Genomic DNA, 24,787 nt, shown 5'->3' on the forward strand with positions numbered 1-24,787 from the left:
GAAATAAGCAGCCGGACTCCTTCAGTTAAACCAGGCTTAAGGACTATGAGGCAGGAATGTTGAACACTGTACCTGTTTGAACTTACACAGAAGGTTAACGACAAACTTACTTATTCATAATTTACAAATATCTCACAAACATGTTTGTGTGGCTTACAAATTACAGTCAAATGTTGTTACTTCTCCTTGCCACCCCACATAGCGTTCTTTGCGGACTGGATGGTTTTAGAAATGGAATCGACTGCCCCAGCTATGGCGCCACCAAAGGTTTCAGAATTTCCCCTTTTGCGAGTCAGATGAACCACACCCACTTTCTCCTTTGTTGGCTCTCTGTCCTTTCCTGCCGGTGACCTATAATCAGTAGTCTCCACTGTGGTTTCTATTGCCCCTTGTTCATTTATTTCTTCAGATCTCTGGCCACAAACAAGACCAACAAGTTACTAATTATGTTAATCAAAGAAGCAATGAATTACTACCAATTTATACCATAGAATACAAAGCAAGTCAGAAGAGAGTAATGTAAAATACTTTTGTTGAACTCATTGCTTTTTTTGTTTTTGGAAAATTTTAAGCACCAATTTGGGTTGAATTTCCTGCTTGAGGATCTTTATAAATTATATGCAAAACCTAGCACAAATATAGTCCAGCTTCTCTGGTTTAGAGGCCATGTTCTGTGGACACGTTTCGTCTGTGGTGGCTTATTTTCCCTGAAATCATAGCCAAAATTCTCAATGTGTAGACTAGGGCTGGATTCGAGCCGAGCCGAGCTCGGCTCGCAGCCAGCTCGGGCTCGGCTCGAATTTTTGAGGGCCGGCTCGAGTTCGGCTCGGTAACGGCTCGGCTCGGCTCGTTTTTTATATCAAAACGACACCGTTTTGTATATATATAAAAATCAAAACGACGCCGTTTTGTATAAAAAAATTTTTAAAAAAATATACCGAGCCGAGCCGAGCTCGAGCCCGAGCTGGCTCGGCTCGAATCCAACCCTAGTGTAGACACGTTTCACCGTTTTTATCATATGTGGATCGGATAAGAATGAGAAGGATTCATGCTTGATTTTATAACATCTAACTCAAAAGACAACAAAGATGATGATCATAGGTGTTGTCCAAAAAGTGAATTTGAACAAACAATTCAAGCTTAATTGAGACAGTTTCAGTTAAAAGATAAAAATAGAACTCAATGGCAAATATCCAGACAAATTCGCTGATAAAATAATATTACCAAAGACAGCCCCAAGCAGAATCACTAAGAATAGTACCTATCACAAGAGTGGAAAAAATTGGATATTATACGGTCGACGCATGAAATCATTGACTGCTCTACAACTTGAGGTAAACAAACTCTTCAATGGCGGGTGTCTCTCCAATTCTTTTTAGTGCTTCCCAGCTGGGTTCTTCGTCCACGCCAATGGTCATTATAGCTTGTTTTCCAGGGGCATTCCTTCCAACACTCATGAAATTCACATTAACATTCTCCTCACCCAGGAGACTCCCCACCTTTCCAATGATACCTGGTTGATCAACCTGCCTGCACAGTATGAGGCTGCCTTCTAGGCTCACATCAACTCCAAAAGAACCCACCTTTGTCAGATGAGGTTTTCCATCCTTAACTCTTCCCTCAACTGTAATCTCGCCAAAGTCTGAAATTGCGCTTCCAAATTTGGATTCTACGTTGGCAATTTGAACCTGGATAAACTCCAGTGGATTCTCAAGCGAACCATCTAACATAATACGCTCTTCTGTAATCCTCAGACCTCTCTGTTTAGCAGTGAAATCAGCGTTCACCAAGTTCACAAAAACACTAGAGATGGGTTCAATGATGCCCTTAGTAATCATTGCTCGTAGAAGCCGGGTGTCAAGATCATCTGGACTTCTGGCAGAAGCATAAGTCACCTTCACTGTTTTCACACCACTTCCACCTGCCACCAGTTGCACAGCCAGCCTGCCGAGCTTCTCAGCAAGAGCAACAAATGGAGCCAGTTCTGATAAAACCTGAGACCATAGCAAAATCATAAGTGCATCTTTTCCATTCACACACACACAGCACAAAGAAAAGATCAATGCAAACCAATAAATCAATTCCACCCAAATTTTGCATCAATGATAACGGGGGAAGTTGAAAGACAGAGGGGCTTGGAAAGAACAGGAATTTTAAATTGTTCATGATAAATAACTAATTGAATCACTCCACATGCATTATGATGTATAAATAAAAGGGCTATACAAAATGTCCATAAGTAATCAGTTGAAACTTATTGTTGAATAAGAAAAAACATTCATACAGACAAGTATCAACTTTTAGTTAGCAAATGACCCAGAGATAAATTTTCGTATGACTACAGAAAAGATGATTGTCCATCTGAACTAGAAGCAGTGGGTAAATCTCAACACTCAGAGTGATACAAAAATAAGATGATACCTCAGCAGGAACCATGGGTGCATTCACGGCAGTAGCAGCAAGCTCCCCTTTCAGGGCTCCTACAACAGCTTCAGCTATTTCGATAGCTACACCTTCCTGATTACAAAAAGCCAAATTTCTAAGCTTACTTGACCAAAAATCCAAGAAAAGGTATGCCCAAAGGCAAAACAGATGGCCTAGCCCACCTGAGCCTCCATGGTGCTGGCACCAAGATGAGGAGTTGCAGTAACCTGTTCATGTAGCACCAACTGACTGTCCTTTGCTGGGGGTTCTTCTATGAACACGTCCAGGGCAGCCTGCATAAGCACAAATTTTCAATTTCTGCCTTGATGATTCTAAAGCATAGCCACTAATATGTTTGTTAATGAAAGAAGAACCTGTGCAACAATTCCAGAATCCAGAGCTCTCAATAGGGCTTCCTCATCAATAACTCCACCACGAGCAACATTGACAATTCGAACTCCTTTCTTCATCTTAGAGAAAGCCCCATCATTAAACATTCTCAAGGTAGCAGGTGTGAGAGGCATGTGCAATGAGATAAAATCGGCAGTTGATATGGCTTCATCAAAGCTTACTAACTCAACACCAATTGCGCGGGCACGGTCTGCTGGAGCATATGGATCATGAGAAATCACTTGCATCCCAAGGCCTTTAGCCCGTCGTGCTACTTCTGATCCAACTTTTCCAAATCCCATCACAGCAAGTGTTTTTCCCACTAGGGAAACACCTATATATTTACTCCTCTGCCACTTCCCTGAAAACACCAAATCCCACCGATGAACAAGTTTCATACAGCTAAAAAAATTCCGATCTTTATAAGCGTTAGTGATCAAATAACACGTTACGATACAAAATTTGTGAAATTTCATCAAAATTGAGGTAACAGTGTTCTCTTTTGCTAGCTTAAGGAATAAAAAATGAAAACAGCATTACCCTCTTTATTGTTAAAGTTGTTTTATCATCAACAATATTAAGATCGCGAAAAGCTTCGTTAAAAGCACATGAACCGTTCGGATAAAAGCCAAATTTAAAAATCAAGCCAACATAAAGCATCACTAACCAGCTTTGACAGAAGCATCGGCTTGCGCAATATTCCTAGCCATAGCCACGAGCAAGGCAATCCCATGTTCGGCGGCTGCAATTGTGTTAGCGGTAGGCGCATTAACGACAAGGCATCCATGTTCAGTGGCAGCCGACAAGTCAACGTTATCTATCCCGACACCTGCGCGACCAACAACCTTAAGGCGACCACCCGACGATTCAAACACTTCACGTGAAACCTTAGTACCACTCCTAACAATCAATGCGTCACAAAGAGAGATCTTGGTGCAGAGCTCTTCGGGAGACAAGTTGTAAGAGCAATCAACGTTGGCGAAGTTTTTCAAAAGTTGAAGACCGGCTTCTCCGAGTTTTTCGGCCACGAGGACGGTGGGTTTTGTGGATATAAAGGTTGCGAAAACGGCAAAGCGCTTGTTGGTTTTTCGAAATGGAGGAATTGAAGTGGGTGGGTGAGAAAATTTCCGTGGGGAAGAAGGGTTGTTTGGTCTGAAAATCAAGTTGTTCGTTGAAGAAGCGGCCGCCATTTCACTTTCTCCACCTCTCCTTCCGTCTATTTTTGGAGGGTTCAGCTTTTTCCAGTAACGACTTTTTGCATTGCTTTTTGAGCAGATATGCAATAATATGTTGCCACGTAAATGAATTAAATGACGAATATTGTTAAATTGGATCAGCATCAAAAGGGTTCTCACAATTAATTTTTAGGCCAAAAAGCAACATTTTTGTTTTAAATACTTGAATCACCCCTCAGATTTTGTGGAATTTCTTTCATGCCCCATATTTTTTCGATTTACTGTCTTTTTAGCATCATATCTTTCTGACGTCAACTACCCCTCTCCCCAAGATCTGAGTTGCCATTAGCCTCTTCCTCTTGAGTGATTTCTTGACACAAAAATCACACAAAATTCCAATGAGAGAATCAACTCAATTTTAGTTGATTTTACACTATCGTCAATCTCTCATTTGGTGGTGGATTACAATGCAATTATCTTTTCACTCCTATTTGTTGTCGACTACCGAAAAAAAGGTTGATGACGACGTAAAATCAGTCAAAATCAAGTAAAAAGTAAAAAAAAATAAAATTGTTTAATTTATTTATAAGCAAAATATTTTTCATTGATTTTATCCTTATGTTAAGTCATGGAATAGTTTGCTCTATACATTGTCCATGTGCTTCATTCGAATAATGAAGTAACCTACTCTTGGAATATACAATTAGAGATATTATATGCTCAATATATTGTTTAATGTGCATCCAACTCTTTTGTATGTCGAAATCAAGACCTTGTAGTCTCTAAGTTCTTTAGTTGAATGTGCATTAGGATTAAACAATATGAGCGATTTGCTTATGATGTTCATCAGGCATATCGAAAATCTGTCTTTTATTCACTCTAATGCGATTAGTGAACTTTACTAATTCAGCAAACACACAGACACACAGTTGGGTCACTTGAGAGTAGTGAGAAAGGCATGAGCCAATTTGATCCCCAAGTGAACCTCAGACATTGTAGTAAGGTGAAGGTGATCGTCTTTCAGGCGCAATCCCTTGGCGTCTACACATTTAACAAAAGGTAAATTAATTCCCAGCTGAGCTTTTCTCACTGAATCCACAAATCTGCCTTCTCCTGATGCAATCGCTACCTGCAACCAAAAGGGTTTATAAATGTTGAACGGTTGAAGATTTTTTAACCCAGATTGTAAATTACAAGACACAAACTGCGGTGAGGGAAAATAATGAAAATCAAACCTGGACAAAGAGAAGAGATGGGTTATTAAGATCAGAGCGCAAATCCATTATAAACTTCTTCATTTTGCCTTGATAGGCTTGAGCGTCTTCTTTCTTCACGGTGTCACTTTCACCCTGATACCACAAAATCGCCCGAATGACTCCCCCTCCACTCACAGAAACATGGGCTCGTCTCAACAATTCACTGTACAATCTTGTCCCTTTTTCCCAGTCGCTAATTTTGGTGCCACCAACTGCACAAGGGACCAAGCCCACCACACCAATTTTCGACTCATTGGCTCGCAGTCTTACTTCATTGGCAAATGCCATCCCTGGTCCAACGCCACAAGTCTTCCCCACATCGATGTCTGAATGCAGTGGTTCATGGGCAACTTCCCAAGAGAGTTTGGCATTCAGTCGGAGGATGGACGGATCGGGCTTGCACTCGGGTGGGACGTCACCGCTCCATTTGCCGGAACTTACGCCTCCTCGACCGGCCATGTTGCTCTGTCCTGCTAAGATAAATACGTCTTTAGGAAGATCACTGGCGGCTGTACTGCAATGGGCAATTAGCAAAACTGAAAGTAAGGATAACTTGGACATGCTCATCATATTCATTAAACTGATCAAAAGGACAACTTTGTCAAGAATACATGTATTTTCGGCAAGAATTTCTCCGAGAAGTTTTAGACTAGGTGCCAAGAAAGATGCAGAAACCGCTGCCAGCGAAGATGCAGACGTTTCTGCTTAATATTGATTTTGAGACCGCTTTTTGGAAAGTGCCAAAGAAGACAACAAAATCGATTTTAAATATCTGCGCAAAAGTTACATATAATATATGGTTTTATAATAAATAAAGCCAAAACACATTTTCGCGCCCAGAGTTTGTGAAAGCCCCCCAGTGACACCGTTAAATATTAAAAATTTAAACCCTTATATAGAGATGGTTATAATTAATAAAATAAATTAGTTATAAGGATAAAATAATTATTTTATTAATAATATATTAAAAATAATAAAATTTTATCTATTTCTTCTTTAGTTAGAAAATTAATAATTTTTCTTTAAGATTAAATTTGAAAAATTATATTTTTCTCTAATAGATTTTCATTTTTTGAGGAATTTTCTCTAGCCCTCTCTTCTTTTGGTGACTTTCTCTCCCTTCTCTTATTTCTCTAGAGTTGTTGTCTCTAACGAAGATAAATTATTTTTATCAGAGATGAAGATATCGTCGACAAAAACATTAACTACGATGAAGGCGAAGACAATTTGTCTTTATTAGAGATGATGACTCTAAAGAAATGGGAGAAAGGAGAGAAGGTTGCTAGAGGGAGAGAGGGTTAGAAGAAATTAGCAGAAAAATGGAAACTTAACAAAAGAAAAAATATGATTTTTTAAAGTTTAATTATAAAAAGAATTTGTTAGTTTTCTAAATTAAAAATAAAAATAAATAAAATTTTATTATTTTTAATATATTACAGATAAAATAACAATTTTTCTTTTAAAACTAATTGATTTTGTTAATTTTAATTATTTATAAATAAAAATTAATAATTTTATTATTTAACAAATATCAATTTAAAGATTCGGCCATCTTTGATTTCCTTTGGCCTAGTATCCATGTTGAAATGTCAACTATAACAGAGTAAATTACATCTTCCCATGCAAGGCTTGTCTAACTACAAAATTTTACACAAATCGCATATATCCCCCTAAAATCAAACATTTTAAAAATTAATATTGTAAATTTTTAAAAGATAACATTTTTTACATGTATCGTCTTTAACATTTTAAATAGAATGATCGTTACCCTCTTTATGATTAATCATTCTAATGGGATCAGGATTAGGGTTGGATTCGAACCGAGCCAAGCTCGGCTCGTAGCCAGCTCGGGTTCGGCTTGGTTTTTTTATGGCCGACTCGAGTTCGATTTGAGCTCGACTCGAGCTGAACTCGGTTCGACTCGAGTTTAACTCATTTTCGACTCAGCTCGTTAATGGCTCAGTTCGGCTCGTTTCTCATATCAAAACGACATCATTTTGTATATATATATGGATTAAAACGATGTCGTTTTGCATAAAAAATTAAAAAAAAAATTACTGAGCCAACCCGAGCCAGCTCGAGCTCGGTTCGAGCTCGATCGAGCCGAGCAGAGCCCGGCTCGTTTCGGGCTCAAACCGAGTCGAGCCAAGCTCGAGCTCGAGCTGGCTCGGCTCGAATTCAGCCCTAATCAGGATCTTACGAGCTCGAACTGACTCGGTTCGAATCCAACCCTAATCAGGATCTTTATTAATAGCATCAGCACATCATATTTGATGTTTCTTAGGCATGAATTAATGGTTGCACACAGGGACTAGAACTCATCACCATTATTATGAGCGTTGGGGTATTTCCCGCATATTGAGAACTATTTATTTAATATACATTCTCAATTGACAATTTTGTGACATGAGTATCTATCTACACATCAATGATTGAAGTTGATTAGGCGTGTGTTATGACTTGCATGTTCTTGATCAATCATTGCAATACAAGTTTGGCTTTACATATCGCATATTGACACTATTATAATGTGGGCTATATTTTCAACATAAGCTAGTGTCTACATGTTGAAATTTAGTCCGTTTAATGTGTGAGTTACAAGTAAATCGACCTTTACACCCTAAAAGTTACTTTCACATCATAAGTTAATTAGGAGAAGTGAGTTAAACTCTACACTTTGTAATTTATTTATACGCTAATATTTAGTTTTTTTTATAACGTGAATATTTTATTTATGGTGGGTTGGTCTTTACTTCTTGAGAGTTGGGTACATATTATATTAATGTATTTTATAGTGTTGGCTAGATTACTAATACCATTTTCTAGGTACTGTTGTCATGTTAAGTATAGTTAGTTATACTTGAATTGTTGATGCACATGATTCTTTAGGAAGAGCTTTTTTATTGAATTATTCTATATGACTATTTTAAGGTCTTTCTTAATATTCTTCAATAGGAATATTTAAAATGATGTTCTGACGGAGATTAAAGGAGAATTAGGTCTAAATTTGAGATAAGTGAAATTTGAATTTTGGTAAACTTGAGTTTGATTTGCTTGCAAAAGAGATGAGCTCAAGCTCAACGGGCCTTAATGATGGTTACTCAAGCCCAAGCTTCAACTCAACTAAGCTTGACACTATACAATCAAGCCTGAGCCGATAAAGCTTTATTGTGCTGGAAATTGAGAAGGAAATGTGCTGAATGGATATGCTAAAGAGAGATCTGTTGAATACGAAATCTTTGAAAAATGAAAGCAATCAAAAAAGGCAACTGAGATCATTCTCATTAGAAGAAGGTAAGACCGAAACAGTCAATTCATATTCCAGATGCTATGAAGTTCCAACACAGACACCAGCAGAATTCACATGCATTAACAGCTCTAATGAATTAAAAAAGAGTGCATTAAAAGAAAATTGAGGTTTAGCGCCGCTAAAATTGAAATGTTAAGGCAGCCAGCAATGTGCAACTTTGTAAGGGAGCAGTACGGGGGGCATTTAACTTTTCCTACCACCATTGTCAACGCCTAGAGGCTGAATGTTAATGTCTCTTTCTCTTTCTCCTTCAGCAATCACAGTTCAAACCCCCAAGAAATCACAGCTAGTCAGACTATTAATAAAAAGAAAAGTCTGATAACAACTGAAATTAGCAGAAGACTCTGTGTGCAAATCATTGCACCAATGTGAAAAATTGAAGGATGAAGGATAAGACACATCATGAAAAGTGCTTAAACCTGTTTCTCTCTCAGCCCCACAGAAAGAAAATTTTCCAAATTTGCAGCGCTGTTATAGGCACAATCCAATGGAAGATTGATGAAAATTAATAACCTTAAAATCTCTAAGATAAAGTCAGTCAAATGACAGAATTTCACATCCAGACTTTCATTTTAAATGATTAGCTTGGCCAATAACAACAACCTTTTTTCCCCCAAATTTGATATCTTACCTGAAATTTATCTCAGTTTGCAAGCTAGTGTATCCTGAATCAGCAGTAGGTAGGCATCAAAGAGAATGAAGAACCCTTGTGGTAGATCAGGTTTTTTACAGTATTTGTCGCAGGCAAATCAGTATGCAGCATCAAAGAAATACAATTCTAACTTCATAAAAAGTTTAACATGATTCTAACGATCATTTGAGCCAATATCATGCCCTATATTGAACCAAAAAGAAATATGCACATTGTCAAAACTCATCTCCAACTTCTTAAAGAAAATATATGGTTATGTGGCCAACTGACTATGTCCCACTTTAGATAAGTTTGGAAAGTTCAAATTCTCAAACATTATCCGCTTCCGTATATAAATATGTTGAGTGAAAGAACAGCAATGTTATTTTGTATAGATTATTTAATTTTCTCTTTTCTTGTATTCTTTCTATTTTCTTATTTCTTCCATTCCCATTTTCTTCTTTTCTTCTAGTTATCGCTTTCCTTATCAATGACCGTCTCTTTTCAATTCAAACTCAATCGATTTTCAAAAAGTTAGGTTGATCTTTAATTGATTAGATTTCTTTTACTATCCTAGGTGATTGTGTTTTCTTTCGATTTTTTGGCCATCCAAAAGTCGATGGGATATGCCATCATTGGTGATCGTGTTTGTCTTGTCTCCCTCTTCTTATGGTGATAGAGTCTCCTTCACCTTTATTAACAATAACTTCCCCGTACCATGATCGGTTCGATTCTTGTTTTGTGAACAATTTGAAACTCATTACTTTATAATATTAGAGCTTAAATCCTGAACAAAATTTTTAACAGGTATAAACAAAACAATGTGACTACGAAGAGACACAAATCCTAGTATTATTGTCTAGTACTCCTGGTGTCTTCTTGCAACTCAAATAACTGGAAAAAAAATATTTTAGGCAAATAAGCTCGGCAGCATATTCCTGCTGGTTTTCCACTTTTACTCGATGTATCTAAAATTGCCCAATGTGGGGCAACATTGGCCCACTAAGAGTCTAATACAATCAGAGTTGGATTCGAGCCGAATCGAGAGCTCGTAGAAGCCAAGCTCAAACTAAGTCAAATTCAGTTCGGCTCCTTTCAAGCTTAAGTTTTTAACTATTTTGTTATTAAAACAGCGTTGTTGTAATATATATTGATAAAAACGACGTCGTTTTGTATCAAAATTTTTAATTAAAAAATTTAACGAATAGCTCGAGCTCGATCAAACTCGTATAGAGCTGACTCATTTCAAACTTGTTCGAACTGAGCTCAAGCTCAAACAAGTCAGGTTCGAGTCCAACCCTAAATACAATAATAATTATTTGCTGTAAAGGCCTACAAAACAACCACCATTAATTTATTTGTCCTAAATTCAGTTTACCAATGCTGCATATCTAACAGTAAGCAAAGCCTTTAATCATGAACTTAATTTAGAATCAATCCTTAACTCGATCAGGGCCATTCTATGCAATAATAATTATACACGTATACAATAATACAATCAATTCCACTTTGCTATTGAAAATGAATCTTCTATCTAAAGGCTAAAATGATTGACAGAGAAGTGAGCAATTGAATTAGAAGAAAGTAGGAAATGTAATTTGTAAGCATTGTTGGAGAATCACTGATAGCATTGGGTTTAATAGGGCTTTGTACAGACTGTAGAAATGCATCAGCCAACATCTCGCCAAGTCGAACCTGGGATGGAGTAGTGACGTGAAGCCCGTCAGGCTCCAGCTGCAGTCCCTTGGCGTCTACGCTTTGCACGTTCAGCATATCACTCTCTAATTGAGCTTCTCTCACAATGTCTACGAAAGGCCCTTGTCCTGATGCAAGACCCACCTAATAAAGCAGAAACCCCACCAAACATTAAATAAGATTTTCCATTGAAGATGAGAAATCAAGTTAAATCGATCCAAATGAAAAAAAAATTATACCTGGATTATTGGAAGCATAGGATCCTGCAGATCGGAGCGTAAATCCATGAAGAACTTCTCCGATCTCCCTTTATATGATTGTGCATCTTCAAGAGTGACCGTATCAGCCTCTCCCTGGTACCAAAGAAAAGCTCTGATAACTCCACCACTCTGCAAAGCCGCCTGAGTTCTTCTTACCATCTGCTTGTAATGGAAACTTCCTTTTCTCCACTCAGAGATATTAGTTCCACCAATGGCACAAGGGACCAGACCAATCACACCGAAACCATGGTGTTTGGTCAAAATTGCATTGGCAAAGGGCATCCCCGGTCCAACTCCATTGGTTTTGCCGACATCAATATCGGCATGAAGTGGTTCATGGGCTCGGAACCAGGTGAGTTTGGCATTGAGACGGAGGATTGATGGGTTCGGTTGGCACTGGGATGGGACGATGCCGTCCCAGGTGAGGGTATTGGCTTTAGTGTTGTTAAAAACACCGCCTCGTCCGGCCATGTTACTTTGGCCAGCGAGGATAAATATGTTTTGCGGTAGTCGAGATTTTACTGGGAAGGCGTGAGAGAGAAGGATCAAGAAGAAGATGGAAAGCATTCTTCAACAACTCTTTTGATTGCTTTGCGTGCGAGATGTCGTAAATGGAGGGTATTGTCACTGAATCTGTCTTTTCATGACATGCTGGAAGAAAATGCTTGCTTGCTTGTAATGTAGTTCAACCATTGAGCATTTGAGCTCATGGGATCTTTAATTTCCGAACATGTTTTGCTGTACAATTTCTTGATGGAAGACATGTCAGGACTCTGACAAAAATGAGAGTTTATTATGAGATTTGTGTTTTTATTGAATAAATATTTTAGAAAATAATAATACGAGAACTAGTAATAAAAAAAAAATTGAATAAGTGAATTAACGGCAGCAGAAAGCAGGCTGTCGATATACGACAAAAGAAGAAAAATTCCAACTGTTTACAAAGGACCGGTAAAATTCATATGAACTAAAATCTTTACGAGATCATTAGGCGAGCTACAAAGGCAAACTATGGGCTATGGCTTCTGAGACCGACTAAGAAATAAACTCGACTGTCACGAGCACTGCTCTGGCTTGCACATTTCTAGGCCCCAATTTCTGAGCCCAAGAACAATAAATGGCAAGATTTAGACTGAAGGCCTAAGTCACTTTACGTTTTCCCATCCTTTTGTAATAATATGGTTGCATACGAATTGAGTTAATTATGAGTTATTTATGGTTTGACAAATATTAAATCAAATTTGACTTGCTTATTATTGAATCAAATTTGATGTAACATCCTTCCCTAAAAGTACTACCCACTGAAGAAGAAATGTTACGAATTAACATTTGGAGCGTCTATTTTTTTTTTTTTAAAATACTTTAAAATAAACGCATCATTTAAAGTGTTTAAGAAGTATTCCAAAAAAATTGAAAATTTGGAAGCGAATAAAAGATATATATACTCATATGAAAACTCATCTGAAAGCATTTGAAAACATGGAGTAATCATATGCAACTGTATCATAATCTCAAAAAGTCAAAAGTCGACAAGAACATACCACTGTATGCATGTAATATAAACCAGAGATAACCTGCTCTAATCGGATCTACCTACGCTGACTTGACCCTGCCTTGCAGCTACCTCGATCACTTGTACCTACAATCAGGAAAGAAAAGGAAGTGAGTGATAAGAACACTCAGTAATGGGAAAGAATCAAGTAAACTATCTCTTTTCCTGTTCTAACTCACTTTCGGGACTCAACCTTACATTCTAACCTCTATAAGAGATTGAGAGCATAATCTAGTTCATTTTTTACTATTTGGGTCATACTTTGTCCCATCTGGTGTCTATTTGATACTTTTTAGAAGCTAACTATAAAGATTTGACACTTTTCTAAGCTCGAGCTCTCTTCTTTTCTCTCACTACACTATTTCTGAATCTAAATCAAGCTCTACTGCGAGCATGCTCTACTGTGAGCAGACCCTACTGTGGGTCTATGTCCTACTATGGACGTGTCCTACTGCGGACATGTCCTACTGCGGACATGTCCTACTGCAGGCGATGTAGTATAAAGTATCCCCTCATAGTTTATAGTATGCATACGTGTCTTATATCTTACTAATCTTGCTTCTATCTAAATCTATTTATAATTCACCAGACATTACTTTTGGGACAACCCCTAAATTTTGAGCCCCCCAAATTCTTTTTCTTGTTTTTCTTTCTTTTTCTTTTCTTCTTTTCTTCTTTTCTTTCCTTTCTTTTCCTTTCTTTTCTTTCTTCTTCCTTTTTGTTTTTTCTCCTCTTTTTCTTTCTTTCTTTCTTGCCCAAAACTACGAAATACTGTTCATAGAACAGTCATTTAGCAAGGCAACCTTCTTTTTCATACAATTTTACAACCCAAACAGTTTCTAATTCATACAAGCTATATATCGTTGAAAAGAAGATTCAAAGATCTTTCCAACAAGCTATAATAGCACTCATAATTCAATAGATAGGGCAGTCAAAACGTGAGATAAAATCAGTAGCAAAAACTGCCTCCTCTGTTTATTTGGTAAAACAGTCCTTGTGGTTCATACAATATTTAACAGTCCAAATAATCTCTAATTCATACAAGCTATATATTACTGAAAATAGAATTCAAAGAGCTTTCCAACAAGATATAATAGCACTCATAAATCCTTAGATAAGACAGTCAAAACGTGAGATGAAATCAGTGGCAAAACTGTCTCCTCTGTTTATTTGGTAAAACAGTACTTTTGGTTCATACAATATTTAACAGTCCAAATGATCTCTAATTCATACAAGCTATATATCATTGGAAAGAGGATTCAAAGAACTTTCCAACAAGATATAATAGCACTCATAATTCAATAGATAAAATAGCCAAAACATGGGACGAATGCAGTGGCAAAAACTGTAAATAGTATGCAACTTTCTGCCATGAACAAAATCACACACTTAGACATCCCAAATGGCAAAACAACATTTCTCAACTTCAAAATCATCATTTATAACATAGATCCAAGGAACCAAAAGCCTAAAACATGCAACATATCAAGGATGATACCTCTTACCTTGTTTCAAGTTAAATATTTGTAAATTGGTTTCCTTCTTTTTGTTTTGCTTCTTTTATCATCAAAACCACTTTAAATCAATACCAAAACACACTAACATATTCACATAACATACATATAAACATAGATAAAAGGGAAAGGAAGGAGATCTTTGATTACCAAAGCTTCCAAGTGCTTCCTTTTCTTTTCTTTTTTTTCTTGTCTTCCAAACTCCTTCAAATCCTTCCTTTTTCTTCAAGAAAACAAAAAAAAAGCATGAAAAATGGTGGCTGCTGGAATATGGATGGGAAATGATGAAAAAAATGGTATGAGATGCCTTTTTTGACTTTCTTTCCCTTTATATGCAATTTTTATCCCTTTTCTCTTTATCTCTCTTTTTTTTTTTTCTTTTTGTATTTATATACATATATATATTTATATAAACACACCCATACATGACATATATATATATATATATATATATATATATATAAATATATAAATGGAAAGTATCTCAAAACATGGTTAAAAGACGTAAATACCCTTGAAACGTATCCGAAGATATCACATTTGAGCTCATTGTTTTTTGGTTCAGTGAGTTTGAGAGCTTAAGTGAATTGTATACTATCAATAAACCTCTAAAAGTTAAAAATCTTATATTTGAACCCTTAAAATCTTATATTTATCGTGCTAACGCTTACATCCGCTGCTAATCTTTTTTATCTTTTAATGAAAATTTCCAATTTGCCCTTTTAACTTTATAAATTCGCATTTACAATCCAATGGCTAAGTCTGAATATAGGAAATATTTGATAAATATATAAGCTGCACTTGCATGGTTTAGTTAGTAATATTTTGAGCCGAACTCAGAGTCCAACAATACTTGGCTCCTCTCAATATATTGCAGCTCTACCCAACCCATTATTCCAGTTTGTTTTACCTCTTGAGTATGAAGGTATCTGCAGCAAGTATTTTACAGGGGACAGGGAAACCTTTCCACCTTTTGGATCAAGACACCAAAAGATTGAACCCATTAAAGCATGATTCCCCACTTAAATATTATGTTTATTCTTGTCTACATATTTCCATGTAATTGGGTTTTTTGGCTGTCTTCATTTTAAATAGGGGACGTTGACCGTTGCGATTGGACTGATCCTCAAGAAAGAAGATGTTTCATTGAGGCCTACTATTATTATGAAGGCCAAAGACTTTTTCCCACCCCAGATACAGTAACGTGTTGAACTCTCCTACTCTAATTTTTTAAAAATCAAACATATATTTATGATTTAAAATTTTTAATTAAAATTAAATATGAAATCATTATTTATTAATAATAATTAAAAAATAAAAATTTATATTATTTTACTTCTTTAATTTAAAAAATTAATAAATTTTTTCTAAAATTAAATTTTGAAAAGAGATATTTTTCCTTTTACAACAGGTTTCAAATTTTGTCGATGAAAGAAAGTCAATCTCTCTCTCTCCTATTGTCGTCTCTCCCTTTGATCGATAACATTTCACATAAATTTCATCAAAGGGAGAGACGATAATAGGAGGGAGAGAGATTAATCGTCGTTCATCAGAAATTCATCGACAAATTTGAAACCCTAGGAAAAAGGGAAAATGTCACTTTTTAAAACTTAATTTTATAAAAAAATTTTTAATTTTTTAAATAAAGAAGTAAAATGATATAAACTTTTATTTTTTTAAATATTATTATTAAATAATAATTTTACCTTTAATTTTAATTAAAAATTTTGAAGGATTTTATCTCATAAGTGAGTGTTTAAGTTTTTAAAAGTTAAACCATTAGAGTTTGGGTTTCATTAAAGCTTGGGTGGTAATAAGTCTTTTGGCCTATCATGAATTCACTGCCCAGCTACTATTCTAATAAAATGCGGTAGCCAACTTAGACTAAGAATGTAATTTTCCAAGTGAAGTTTAGAAAACCCAAACCCAGAATTATTTTAATAAAATTATATATATATAAATTTAAATTTAAATGATAATATATTATTATATAATTAAATAATTTTAAATTAAAAATAAAATAATATATAATTATATAATAATATATTATTATTTATACTCAAATTTATGCAGTTTATTAATTACAACTTTATGAACATTGCAAGGGTGAGCTAGTGGATGTGGATCCCTTTTGACAAGACCCCAAAGACGCAACCAAGTTAAAGACTTTGAAGTTGCACAAATTGTTTAATGGATGGAGACGTATGGGCTTTTATTCAATTCAACCACAGCCAATCGTTTTACTTGGTTTGTATCCAGCACGAAAATAATTTTAGTTGTAATCCACTTTAATTATTTGATTGATTAAGATTTAGTGGAGGAAATTAGGATATAAAACAATAAGTTGGGTGGGCCATAGCTCCGTCCAACAGCCGATTCCAATCAATCATCGTTGCCCGGTTTTGACTTTAATTTGTCAATTCCCAAATGGGTCCATTACTCTTTGGCTACATGCTTGTAAAATTGCAACTCCATCAAAGTTTAGTGTCCTTAATCATAAACCAACTCGATTTTAGTTCGACCTTTCTTTTGACGGTAAATCGATCGAAACTGTTTAAATTAGTGAAACAGACTACGATAATTACTATTTTAAAAATCGAATTGTATAAACTGGATCAAAATTAATAAATCAAATAAACTAATCAAAATTTAATTATTTTAAAATAATTTAATTATTTTATATTAAAGTAAACAAATTCTTAAAATCATGTAAGAAAAAAAAAGTTTAAAAATAAAATGAAAAAGAAAAGATTATCTTCTATGTTTATTAAAATATCTTTTATAAATAATAACACATAAAATTATTTTTTATATTATAAAATAAATATTTTTTATCTAATTATTTTATTAAAATCAAATAAAAAATTATTTTTTTAATTAATTTAATATTATTTAAAATTTTTTGATAATAAATTAAACTGAATAACTTTTTAAATTAATTAAATTATAAATTAATAAAATAATCGATTTGGATGTATATTTAGTTTTAAAAATATTGACTACAACACACTGTGATCACATCGTACGGCGGAAGATTTCAGAAGAAAATCATAAATGGGCCCACTTAAATTTCCGAATCTCGAGAGTATTATTCTCTTTGGAACTGGTGGCAAGTGACTTATAGCTGGCAACAATTTACGTGGCTATATATTTTCAAAGCCTACGGTTAGGTCGTTAAAGTTTCCAAACCAGACTTGCCACTTCACTCACTAAAGGACAAACTATTAGCTACCCCACAATTAGACCTACAAGCTGTCGGTCATTTTATAATCGTTTATGTGTCCACGTGGCTGCTAATATGGGTCCCATTTAAAACACAATGTGCCCAACTTAGGACGGATTGAACACGATATTTATGGGTTGGTCTACGTCACTTTACGTGGCACAGACAGTGCCATAATTTTAGAGAGAGCCCCATTCTACACCACCGCTACCAACAAGGTAAGTTGTTTGGTTTGGGCCTCCATTGGTCCCCCTTTTTTTTGTCGCTACTTTGGTCAAAACGCACGTTTTAATTAATAGCGATCTTTCTGGAGAGCCAGCCAAACCAACTTTCTTTTTGCAACTCAAGTATCATTTCCACGCTCTTTAATAGTTTGTTCTAATAATTTTTTATTATTAAAATTTTAAAATTATTTTAAAATTAAATTATTTTAAAAATTAAAAATATATTTGATTTTAAATAATATAAAATTATTCTCATAATTTGTTTTTATTATTGATGTTATTTTATTTAATTTATCACAAAAAAAAAGTTATAAACTATTTAAAAAATAATATAAAAGATAATTCAAAAATCATATATTTTTTTTAAGTACTAAAAGGTCATAAAAATAATCTTAATATTAAATTTAGACAAATTAATTTGAAAGATAATATAAAAGATAATTTGATTATCATATTTTTTTAAAAACTAAAAAATTATTCAAAAAATCTTAATATTGAATTTAGACAAATTGAAATGTATACATAATTATTATATTTATTTGGTAATAATATCTGTAACTATTACATTAGATAAGCCAAAGTTTAAAAAATATAAGAGAAATTCAAATTCAAATTCAAATTTTCTCCCCAAAATTTTAATATTTCTTTTGTTATAACGAAAGCTTTTATGCTACACAACTCTTTGAACAGATTGATTGGCAATTTGGCACAAAGGGACATATACAAGGTGAGTTTGTTTTATATGTACCTCCTTAGACAGTGGGACGAGGTAGAACATAGTGCCTAGTGTATTTTAAGTCAACATGCATTCCCTATAATGTATGCAACTTGATGATTCAATGTCCCAACAGCATTCATAATTTAAATAATGACGACTATGTACTTAGTGTGGGGAAAAGAGAATCTATGCGCAGTTTATGCTTTCTATGGCTAATCTTTTATCTATTCTTTTCTCACAATTCACATGTCAATTAATAATCTTCTTATTTCCAATCTGTGGAGGAAAACGAGTTTACTTTGCTACCACTTGGTGCTTATTGGAACTTGAAAAAAAAAGGCGAGCCTGTGGGAGGAGGAAACATCCTTCCTCTTTCTGCACCATGTGCTTAAAGGCAAGCTACTCAAATCCCCTAATCATTTTTAAATTACAGGACTAATCCGTAATTGGCTGTACTTTTATGTAGAGATTGACACTTCCCACTTGTTGTCCTGTCCTGTCCCACAAAAGATGAGTTCATAAGGCATAATTTTGAGAATCCAATGTATTTTATTTGCTTCAAAAAGCTTAGCCGCATCTTGCCAGCGTGCCCATCCATGGACCAATGTGTCGTTTGCAATTTAATCTAATGCATGAACCAGGCCAGGCCAACAACACTCTTTAGTCCCAACTACTCGATGCTTCATTACTTCTTAACACATCATTTTTGCAAAATATGTGCAGAGTGCAAACAGCCTATGGCTCATGTGACTTCTTTAAGCAATTTTTTATAGTGTTTGATTGAAGCTCAATTTGATTACATATATACAAAGATTGAGACAAATGTGGTTTATTCGAATTCGGTTTAGAAGGTTTTTAAATTTAAACTTAGCAACATTTATATTAATCCCATATATTTGAAGTTAATAACTATTATTATCTTAAGAGAGAATTTGGTTTAGGTAATATTTAATTATTAAAGTTGAAAAATTACTTTAAAGATAAATTATTTATAAGATTATTAGGTATATATGATTACTATATTTAATAAAATTAGATAAAAATAAATTGGTATAAATAATTATTGTATTTATTATAAATAATAAAAAAAATTAGTAAATTAATTTATTTAAATATTCATGAATATAATTATTCTAAAATAATTTTTAAATTACTTGTTATATTAATTGAAAATAAAGTTATTTTTATTTCAAAATTTTAATAAATATGAATATAATTATAATAAAATTAAAATTAACTTAATGACTTTTTAATATTTAAAATAAAAAATTAATTAAATTATCTTTTATATTATTTATTACGTTATTATTAATAATTATAATAATATTTAAAATTTTAGTATTAGGTGAAGGGGCACACGTGTGGAGGAGTAAGTCAAGTGAAGCGGGGTTCAAGGAACATCGCCGTACGGGGAAAGGACTGGACAGAATTGGGTGAGAGATGTACCGGAGCGGCACGTGAGAGCCTGTTGTCAATGGCAGCCGGAGAGGCGAAGAAAATTGGGAAACCCACGACTCCCTTTCCCCCTTTTCCGTTTTATCTGTCTTTTCTTCCCAAACGCAGTCCCACGCATTTGGTACCCACTCGATTACTTCGTCTCTTTTATTATTTTCTATTGCTTGCTTCTATAATTGCACTTTTATGATTTAATATACACCATCCATTCCCCAATTAATCATGTAGCTATACATAATGCAACCTGTTATTAATTTTACTGTTTTTTGCAGTCAATGTCTCTTGCTTTTGTTTCTATCTATGCCAAATAAATTTTAATCCTCTTTGTGCCTTCTGTTTTTTATGCTCACCAAAACTTACATACTCTTAAATATTTATTTGTGTGCTAGACAATGGCAGCTCCCTTTAACTTACATCTTGTTTAGGAGATGAACTATTTACATTCAATTTCCGATAACAGGAGGAATGGAGGCACGATAGTTTAATTATGTATCATTTTGTGTATTGATAATCTAATTATTGTATCGTGTCACATATCGGACAGTATTTTATATAGGATATACTTTTTTAATAAAATAGTTAAATATTTAAAAATTCAATTAAAGTTTTTGGTTATATTCTTTTATTTTTCTTTTTGTTCCAATTTAACGTGTATAATATTTTTCAAAAATAAAACTAAATAAATCAGATGAATAGCTGATCTAGATTGGTTGGATAGATACATCTAAATATATTTTTTTAAATTTTCAGTATTTTATCAGTTTTATTAACTGTGGAATTTAAATAATTGTTTTTGAAGAAAACAGAATAATTGAAATATTATGATAGATATGATAATACGAGCACAAGATCAAAATAATTGGGTGTATCACAAATTATTTGAAGTATTATAAACAAAAAAAATCCAAAACTATCTTTTCAAATTGTTATTCGTTCAACCAATAATGGAGCATTAAAAAGAATCCAATGTTAAAGTCGATAACTAATAGAAAACGAGCCAAGAGAATGACTTATTAAATTTAATGATTTATTATTAGGTAAAAAGTATTTTTCGGATTAGTTTTGTTAAATCAAATCGAACAATTTGATTTAAACTTGATATAATTTTATTTCAAAAATATATCAATTTATATTATTAATTTTATTGACATGTCTCATATTATGTAATATATATTAAGTTATATTATTATTTAATATTTTCAAATATGTATTATTTCCTAAGTATAAGATCAGGGGTTGCAGTACAACGTTTGCATGGGGTGCAATTTATATAGCGGTGAGTCAACAATAATGAATGACGAGAAAACGAAGACGAATAAATAAAGCCGGTAAGACGGTGGAGTCGGTTTTGGCGGTTCAGAAAGGAAAGGGATGTTCTGACCGACACATGTCGATGGATGGGGAGTAAGCCAAGAGAGGGAGAGGTACTGTATTTTTTAGTGGACCTGATAGACAGGCTGGACTGACAAGATTGTAGTAGCTTGAGTCCCCCGATTCTGTTACTTAACTTTGTCGTTTTATGTGCCAGCTCTGCATTTCCGTGCGTCCTTTTCTTTTATATTAATTAATTGAAAATTAGCCTTCGTGAAATTGGTCTCCAGCCTGGCCCGAGGTCAAAGTCATCTCCCCTCTCCCAACCGTGCACTCCAACATCTATTTAATTTCTCTGTTGCAACTTCCAAAAACTGTCCATTAATCCGTTATCGCTCATATGTTAAAAAATCAACATAATTGAAGGAAAAAACGAAATTTTCCACTCTTAATTTATGACACTTTTATCATAATAACATTTTAATCTATACAAAATTTATTCTACTAAATATAATTAATTAAATTATAAAAGTAATAATTTAATTTAAATAGATTCTTATTATTAAATAAAAAAATTTAAATAGACGGAGGTAACAATAGGTGGTAGCAAGCCTTATAAAGCCGTGGAGGCTATGAGGAGGCTCAGTCAAGATTGGGATGACCAGTTTCTACCTAATTATGCCCTAGTTTCTGTGAAATCATGTGTCTCCTATTCAAGAGTTAATATTTCATATATTATTTTTAAATTATTTTTTTCCTCGTTAAATATTTTTATGTCACTTAAGATGAGTTTGGTTTAATTAAGATTTTATTATTAAATATAAAAACTTATTATAAAAATGAATTACTTTAAAAATTATCAAGTATAAATTATTATTATATTTAATAAAATCAGTATGAACAATACAATATGCACAAATAATGAGTAAGACATGATGATACATTACTTTATAATTCGATTATGTTTTATTTTTAATTTATGATTACTTAATCACACAATAACATATCATTATTTGTATTCATTATTTATGTATATAATTTTATTAAATTGGTAAATATAAATGATTATTTATCTAGTTGGCAATAATAAAAAATGTATTAAAATATTATTTTATTTAAATATATTTAAAAGATTATTGAATACAAATTAATATTGTGTTTAGTTAAATATTTGCTTTGAGCATATTCTAAAATATTCATCTTTATGACATTTTAAAGTTTTTGTGTTGCTACTGTAATATATATATATTTTAAAAATTATTTTTAATATTATTTGTTGTTTTAAATTATAATAAAATTAAAATTAATATGATAATATAATTAAATTACAGTTAAGAAATTATTTATTACCAGACAAATTAACAAAAAATTACCTCAAATCCATCGGTCAGCGCTAAAGGTTCTTGAAAAGATTGTAGATAAGGTGAAGATTTAATTTTTAAAATTTGAGGAGGGAAGATGACAAGACAAAAAAAAAAAACAGCCGTTATAGTTTTTTACCATAAATTAAAAAAAAATACTAGTTACGGAACCCGTAATTGGTTTCATGCTGATGTGGCGTGAATGTGTTTTTGGTGTGAAGTTGAGGATGCTCTGTATTTGTAATTGTGGCAACTGCACCTATGGCAGTTTTGATGGAGAGTGATTATACGTGTAAGTTGGGTAGACCAGGAGATGACGCGTGTCTATTTGACAGCTGTATACTAGTAACTGCTCTCAACGGCTATGACCGGTTACCATAACCGGTCCATCCAGTTATCCTTATCTCTTTCGTATATATAAACCTCCTCATTTTTCCCCTTCGTTCCTCTGTCAGACCCAAGGTGAGGCTAGGCCGAAGCCTCCACCATTTTACAAACAAATCAAGCTTTCTCTTTGTAACGCACAAATAATTCTTTTACATTTTCAAATTTCAAATTTTCCCTTTCATAAATTGGAAGTTCTAGGTTTTTTTTTCTTAAAAACCTTAATTCCATGGCTTCAACAAGAAAGGATGTGGATCGGATCAAGGGTCCATGGAGCCCTGAAGAAGACGAAGCGTTGCAAACGTTGGTTCAAAGCTACGGTCCACGAAACTGGTCTTTGATCAGCAAGTCGATTCCTGGTAGATCGGGAAAGTCCTGCCGTTTACGGTGGTGCAATCAGCTATCACCTGAGGTAGAACACCGGCCATTCACAGCTGAGGAGGACGATACTATAATCCGGGCCCATGCTCATTTCGGTAACAAGTGGGCTACCATCGCCCGTCTTTTAAACGGCCGGACCGATAACGCTGTTAAAAATCATTGGAACTCTACTCTAAAGAGGAAATGTTCTTCGCTCAGCGATGATTTGAATGAAGATGCCAACAATATCCAACCATTGAAAAGGTCGGCCAGTGTTGGGCCGGCTAATAATATTTCGGGACTTTGCTTGAACCCGAGTAGCCCATCCGGATCCGATTTGAGTGATTCCAGTTTGCCGGGTGTTCAATCTCCAGTTTACCGACCATTGTTGAGAACCGGGTCGCTTGCTCCAGTTGAAGCCTCTTCATCCACCACGGATCCTCCCACTTCTCTCAGCCTCTCGCTTCCTGGATCAGGACTGGATTCGTGTGAGTTCTCAAATCATGGATCTGGATCCGCATCCAGACCCGTTTTGAGTTCAAATAATATGGTACAGCTCCAGGTGGCACAGCCAACTTTGGTACAGAGTCACAGTGAGGGTTTTGAAAAGCAGTTCTTTAGCGCAGAGTTCATGGCTGTCATGCAAGAGATGATAAGAAAAGAAGTGAGGAATTACATGTCTGGAATTGAACAGAACGGGCTGTGTATACAGACTGAAGCTATTAGGAATGCTGTGGTGAAGCATATGGGTGTTAGCAAGATCGATTAGGGAGAAACACAGTAGTCAATTAATTGATCATCAAACTAGAACACTACATCCGGGAAATGATAAAATGTGAAAAAAACCCATCCTTTTACTGTTAATTAGTCGCTTTATGTATCCTTTGTCACAGAAAGTAATAATTTTGGCAGTGTACAGAGGGAATAGAGTGGGAATGAAGAAGAGAAGGTTTTGTTGATGAGTCAAAGAGAAGGAATATAAAACCAAACAAAATTAAATGAAAGACTTATTTTTCCAGATCATTGATTCACAGGAATGACGGCCATTTTTGTCTGGATTGAAAGAAAGATTAAACAGATTGTTAAAAGAGTTTTGTTTGAAAGCAAGAAATTGAATACATGGAAATCAATGGGCTTCTAAATAGCAAAACCAAATTGACATTTCAGTTGTACCTGTTTGTACTCTTACCTAAGAGCTTCTTCTAGGCCTAAGACAATTTCCCACCAAGTTTTAACCCAAATTATTTGTTAAATTTTTCTATTTAAGCAATGGAGAGATAGAATTGTTATTTTAATATTAATATTAAATAAATATAAAATATATTATATTTTTTTTCTTTAATTCTAAAAAATTAATAATTTTATATATATTTAAAGTTTTTAATTTAAAAAAGTAATATTTTTTTTTTAAAAACTTAGGGTTTGTTTTTAACAATTGTTTGACAACTATCTTTAACTATCTGTAACTCATTTTTAAACTCAAAACTGTCATTGTCGTTCTTCTTCTTAAGTGCATTCCTTCATTTGGAATTGTTTGGATTGAA

At 34.0% G+C, this 24,787-nt stretch overlaps 4 protein-coding genes across 7 annotated transcripts; 1 reads left to right on the forward strand and 3 right to left on the reverse strand.

Moving 5' to 3' along the window:
• Positions 1-94: 94 nt before the first annotated feature.
• Positions 95-4,100, reverse strand: LOC123229333 (D-3-phosphoglycerate dehydrogenase 3, chloroplastic-like). 3 transcript variants are annotated; one of them, XR_006504859.1, is made up of 6 exons: positions 3,482-4,100; positions 2,799-3,175; positions 2,607-2,717; positions 2,422-2,517; positions 1,262-1,994; positions 95-403 (listed from the first exon to the last, which is right to left on the reverse strand). XR_006504859.1 is itself a non-coding variant. In XM_044655091.1 (5 exons), the coding sequence occupies exons 1-5, from the start codon at positions 4,002-4,004 to the stop codon at positions 1,323-1,325; spliced, it is 1,779 nt and encodes a 592-aa protein (XP_044511026.1). In that variant the 5' UTR covers positions 4,005-4,100; the 3' UTR covers positions 1,160-1,322. The 3 variants fall into 3 exon arrangements, 1 of the variants encoding a protein (XP_044511026.1); XR_006504858.1 differs by having other exon boundaries at positions 95-413; XM_044655091.1 differs by lacking the exon at positions 95-403 and having other exon boundaries at positions 1,160-1,994.
• A 742-nt stretch (positions 4,101-4,842) lies between these two features.
• Positions 4,843-5,973, reverse strand: LOC123230019 (probable carbohydrate esterase At4g34215). Its single transcript, XM_044656111.1, has 2 exons — positions 5,225-5,973; positions 4,843-5,118 (listed from the first exon to the last, which is right to left on the reverse strand). The coding sequence occupies exons 1-2, from the start codon at positions 5,819-5,821 to the stop codon at positions 4,924-4,926; spliced, it is 792 nt and encodes a 263-aa protein (XP_044512046.1). The 5' UTR covers positions 5,822-5,973; the 3' UTR covers positions 4,843-4,923.
• A 4,608-nt stretch (positions 5,974-10,581) lies between these two features.
• Positions 10,582-12,733, reverse strand: LOC123229077 (probable carbohydrate esterase At4g34215). 2 transcript variants are annotated; one of them, XM_044654654.1, is made up of 3 exons: positions 12,683-12,733; positions 11,121-11,914; positions 10,582-11,025 (listed from the first exon to the last, which is right to left on the reverse strand). In XM_044654654.1, the coding sequence occupies exons 2-3, from the start codon at positions 11,706-11,708 to the stop codon at positions 10,717-10,719; spliced, it is 897 nt and encodes a 298-aa protein (XP_044510589.1). In that variant the 5' UTR covers positions 11,709-11,914; positions 12,683-12,733; the 3' UTR covers positions 10,582-10,716. The 2 variants fall into 2 exon arrangements, with proteins under 2 accessions (XP_044510589.1, XP_044510588.1); XM_044654653.1 differs by lacking the exon at positions 12,683-12,733 and having other exon boundaries at positions 11,121-11,968.
• A 10,205-nt stretch (positions 12,734-22,938) lies between these two features.
• On the forward strand, positions 22,939-24,261 carry LOC123230026 (transcription factor MYB44-like). Its single transcript, XM_044656119.1, has one exon. The coding sequence runs from the start codon at positions 23,113-23,115 to the stop codon at positions 24,010-24,012; it is 900 nt and encodes a 299-aa protein (XP_044512054.1). The 5' UTR covers positions 22,939-23,112; the 3' UTR covers positions 24,013-24,261.
• Positions 24,262-24,787: the final 526 nt, after the last annotated feature.

Source organism: Mangifera indica, chromosome 11 (genome assembly GCF_011075055.1).
Source record: "Mangifera indica cultivar Alphonso chromosome 11, CATAS_Mindica_2.1, whole genome shotgun sequence".
NCBI classification, from domain to species: Eukaryota; Viridiplantae; Streptophyta; class Magnoliopsida; order Sapindales; family Anacardiaceae; genus Mangifera; species Mangifera indica.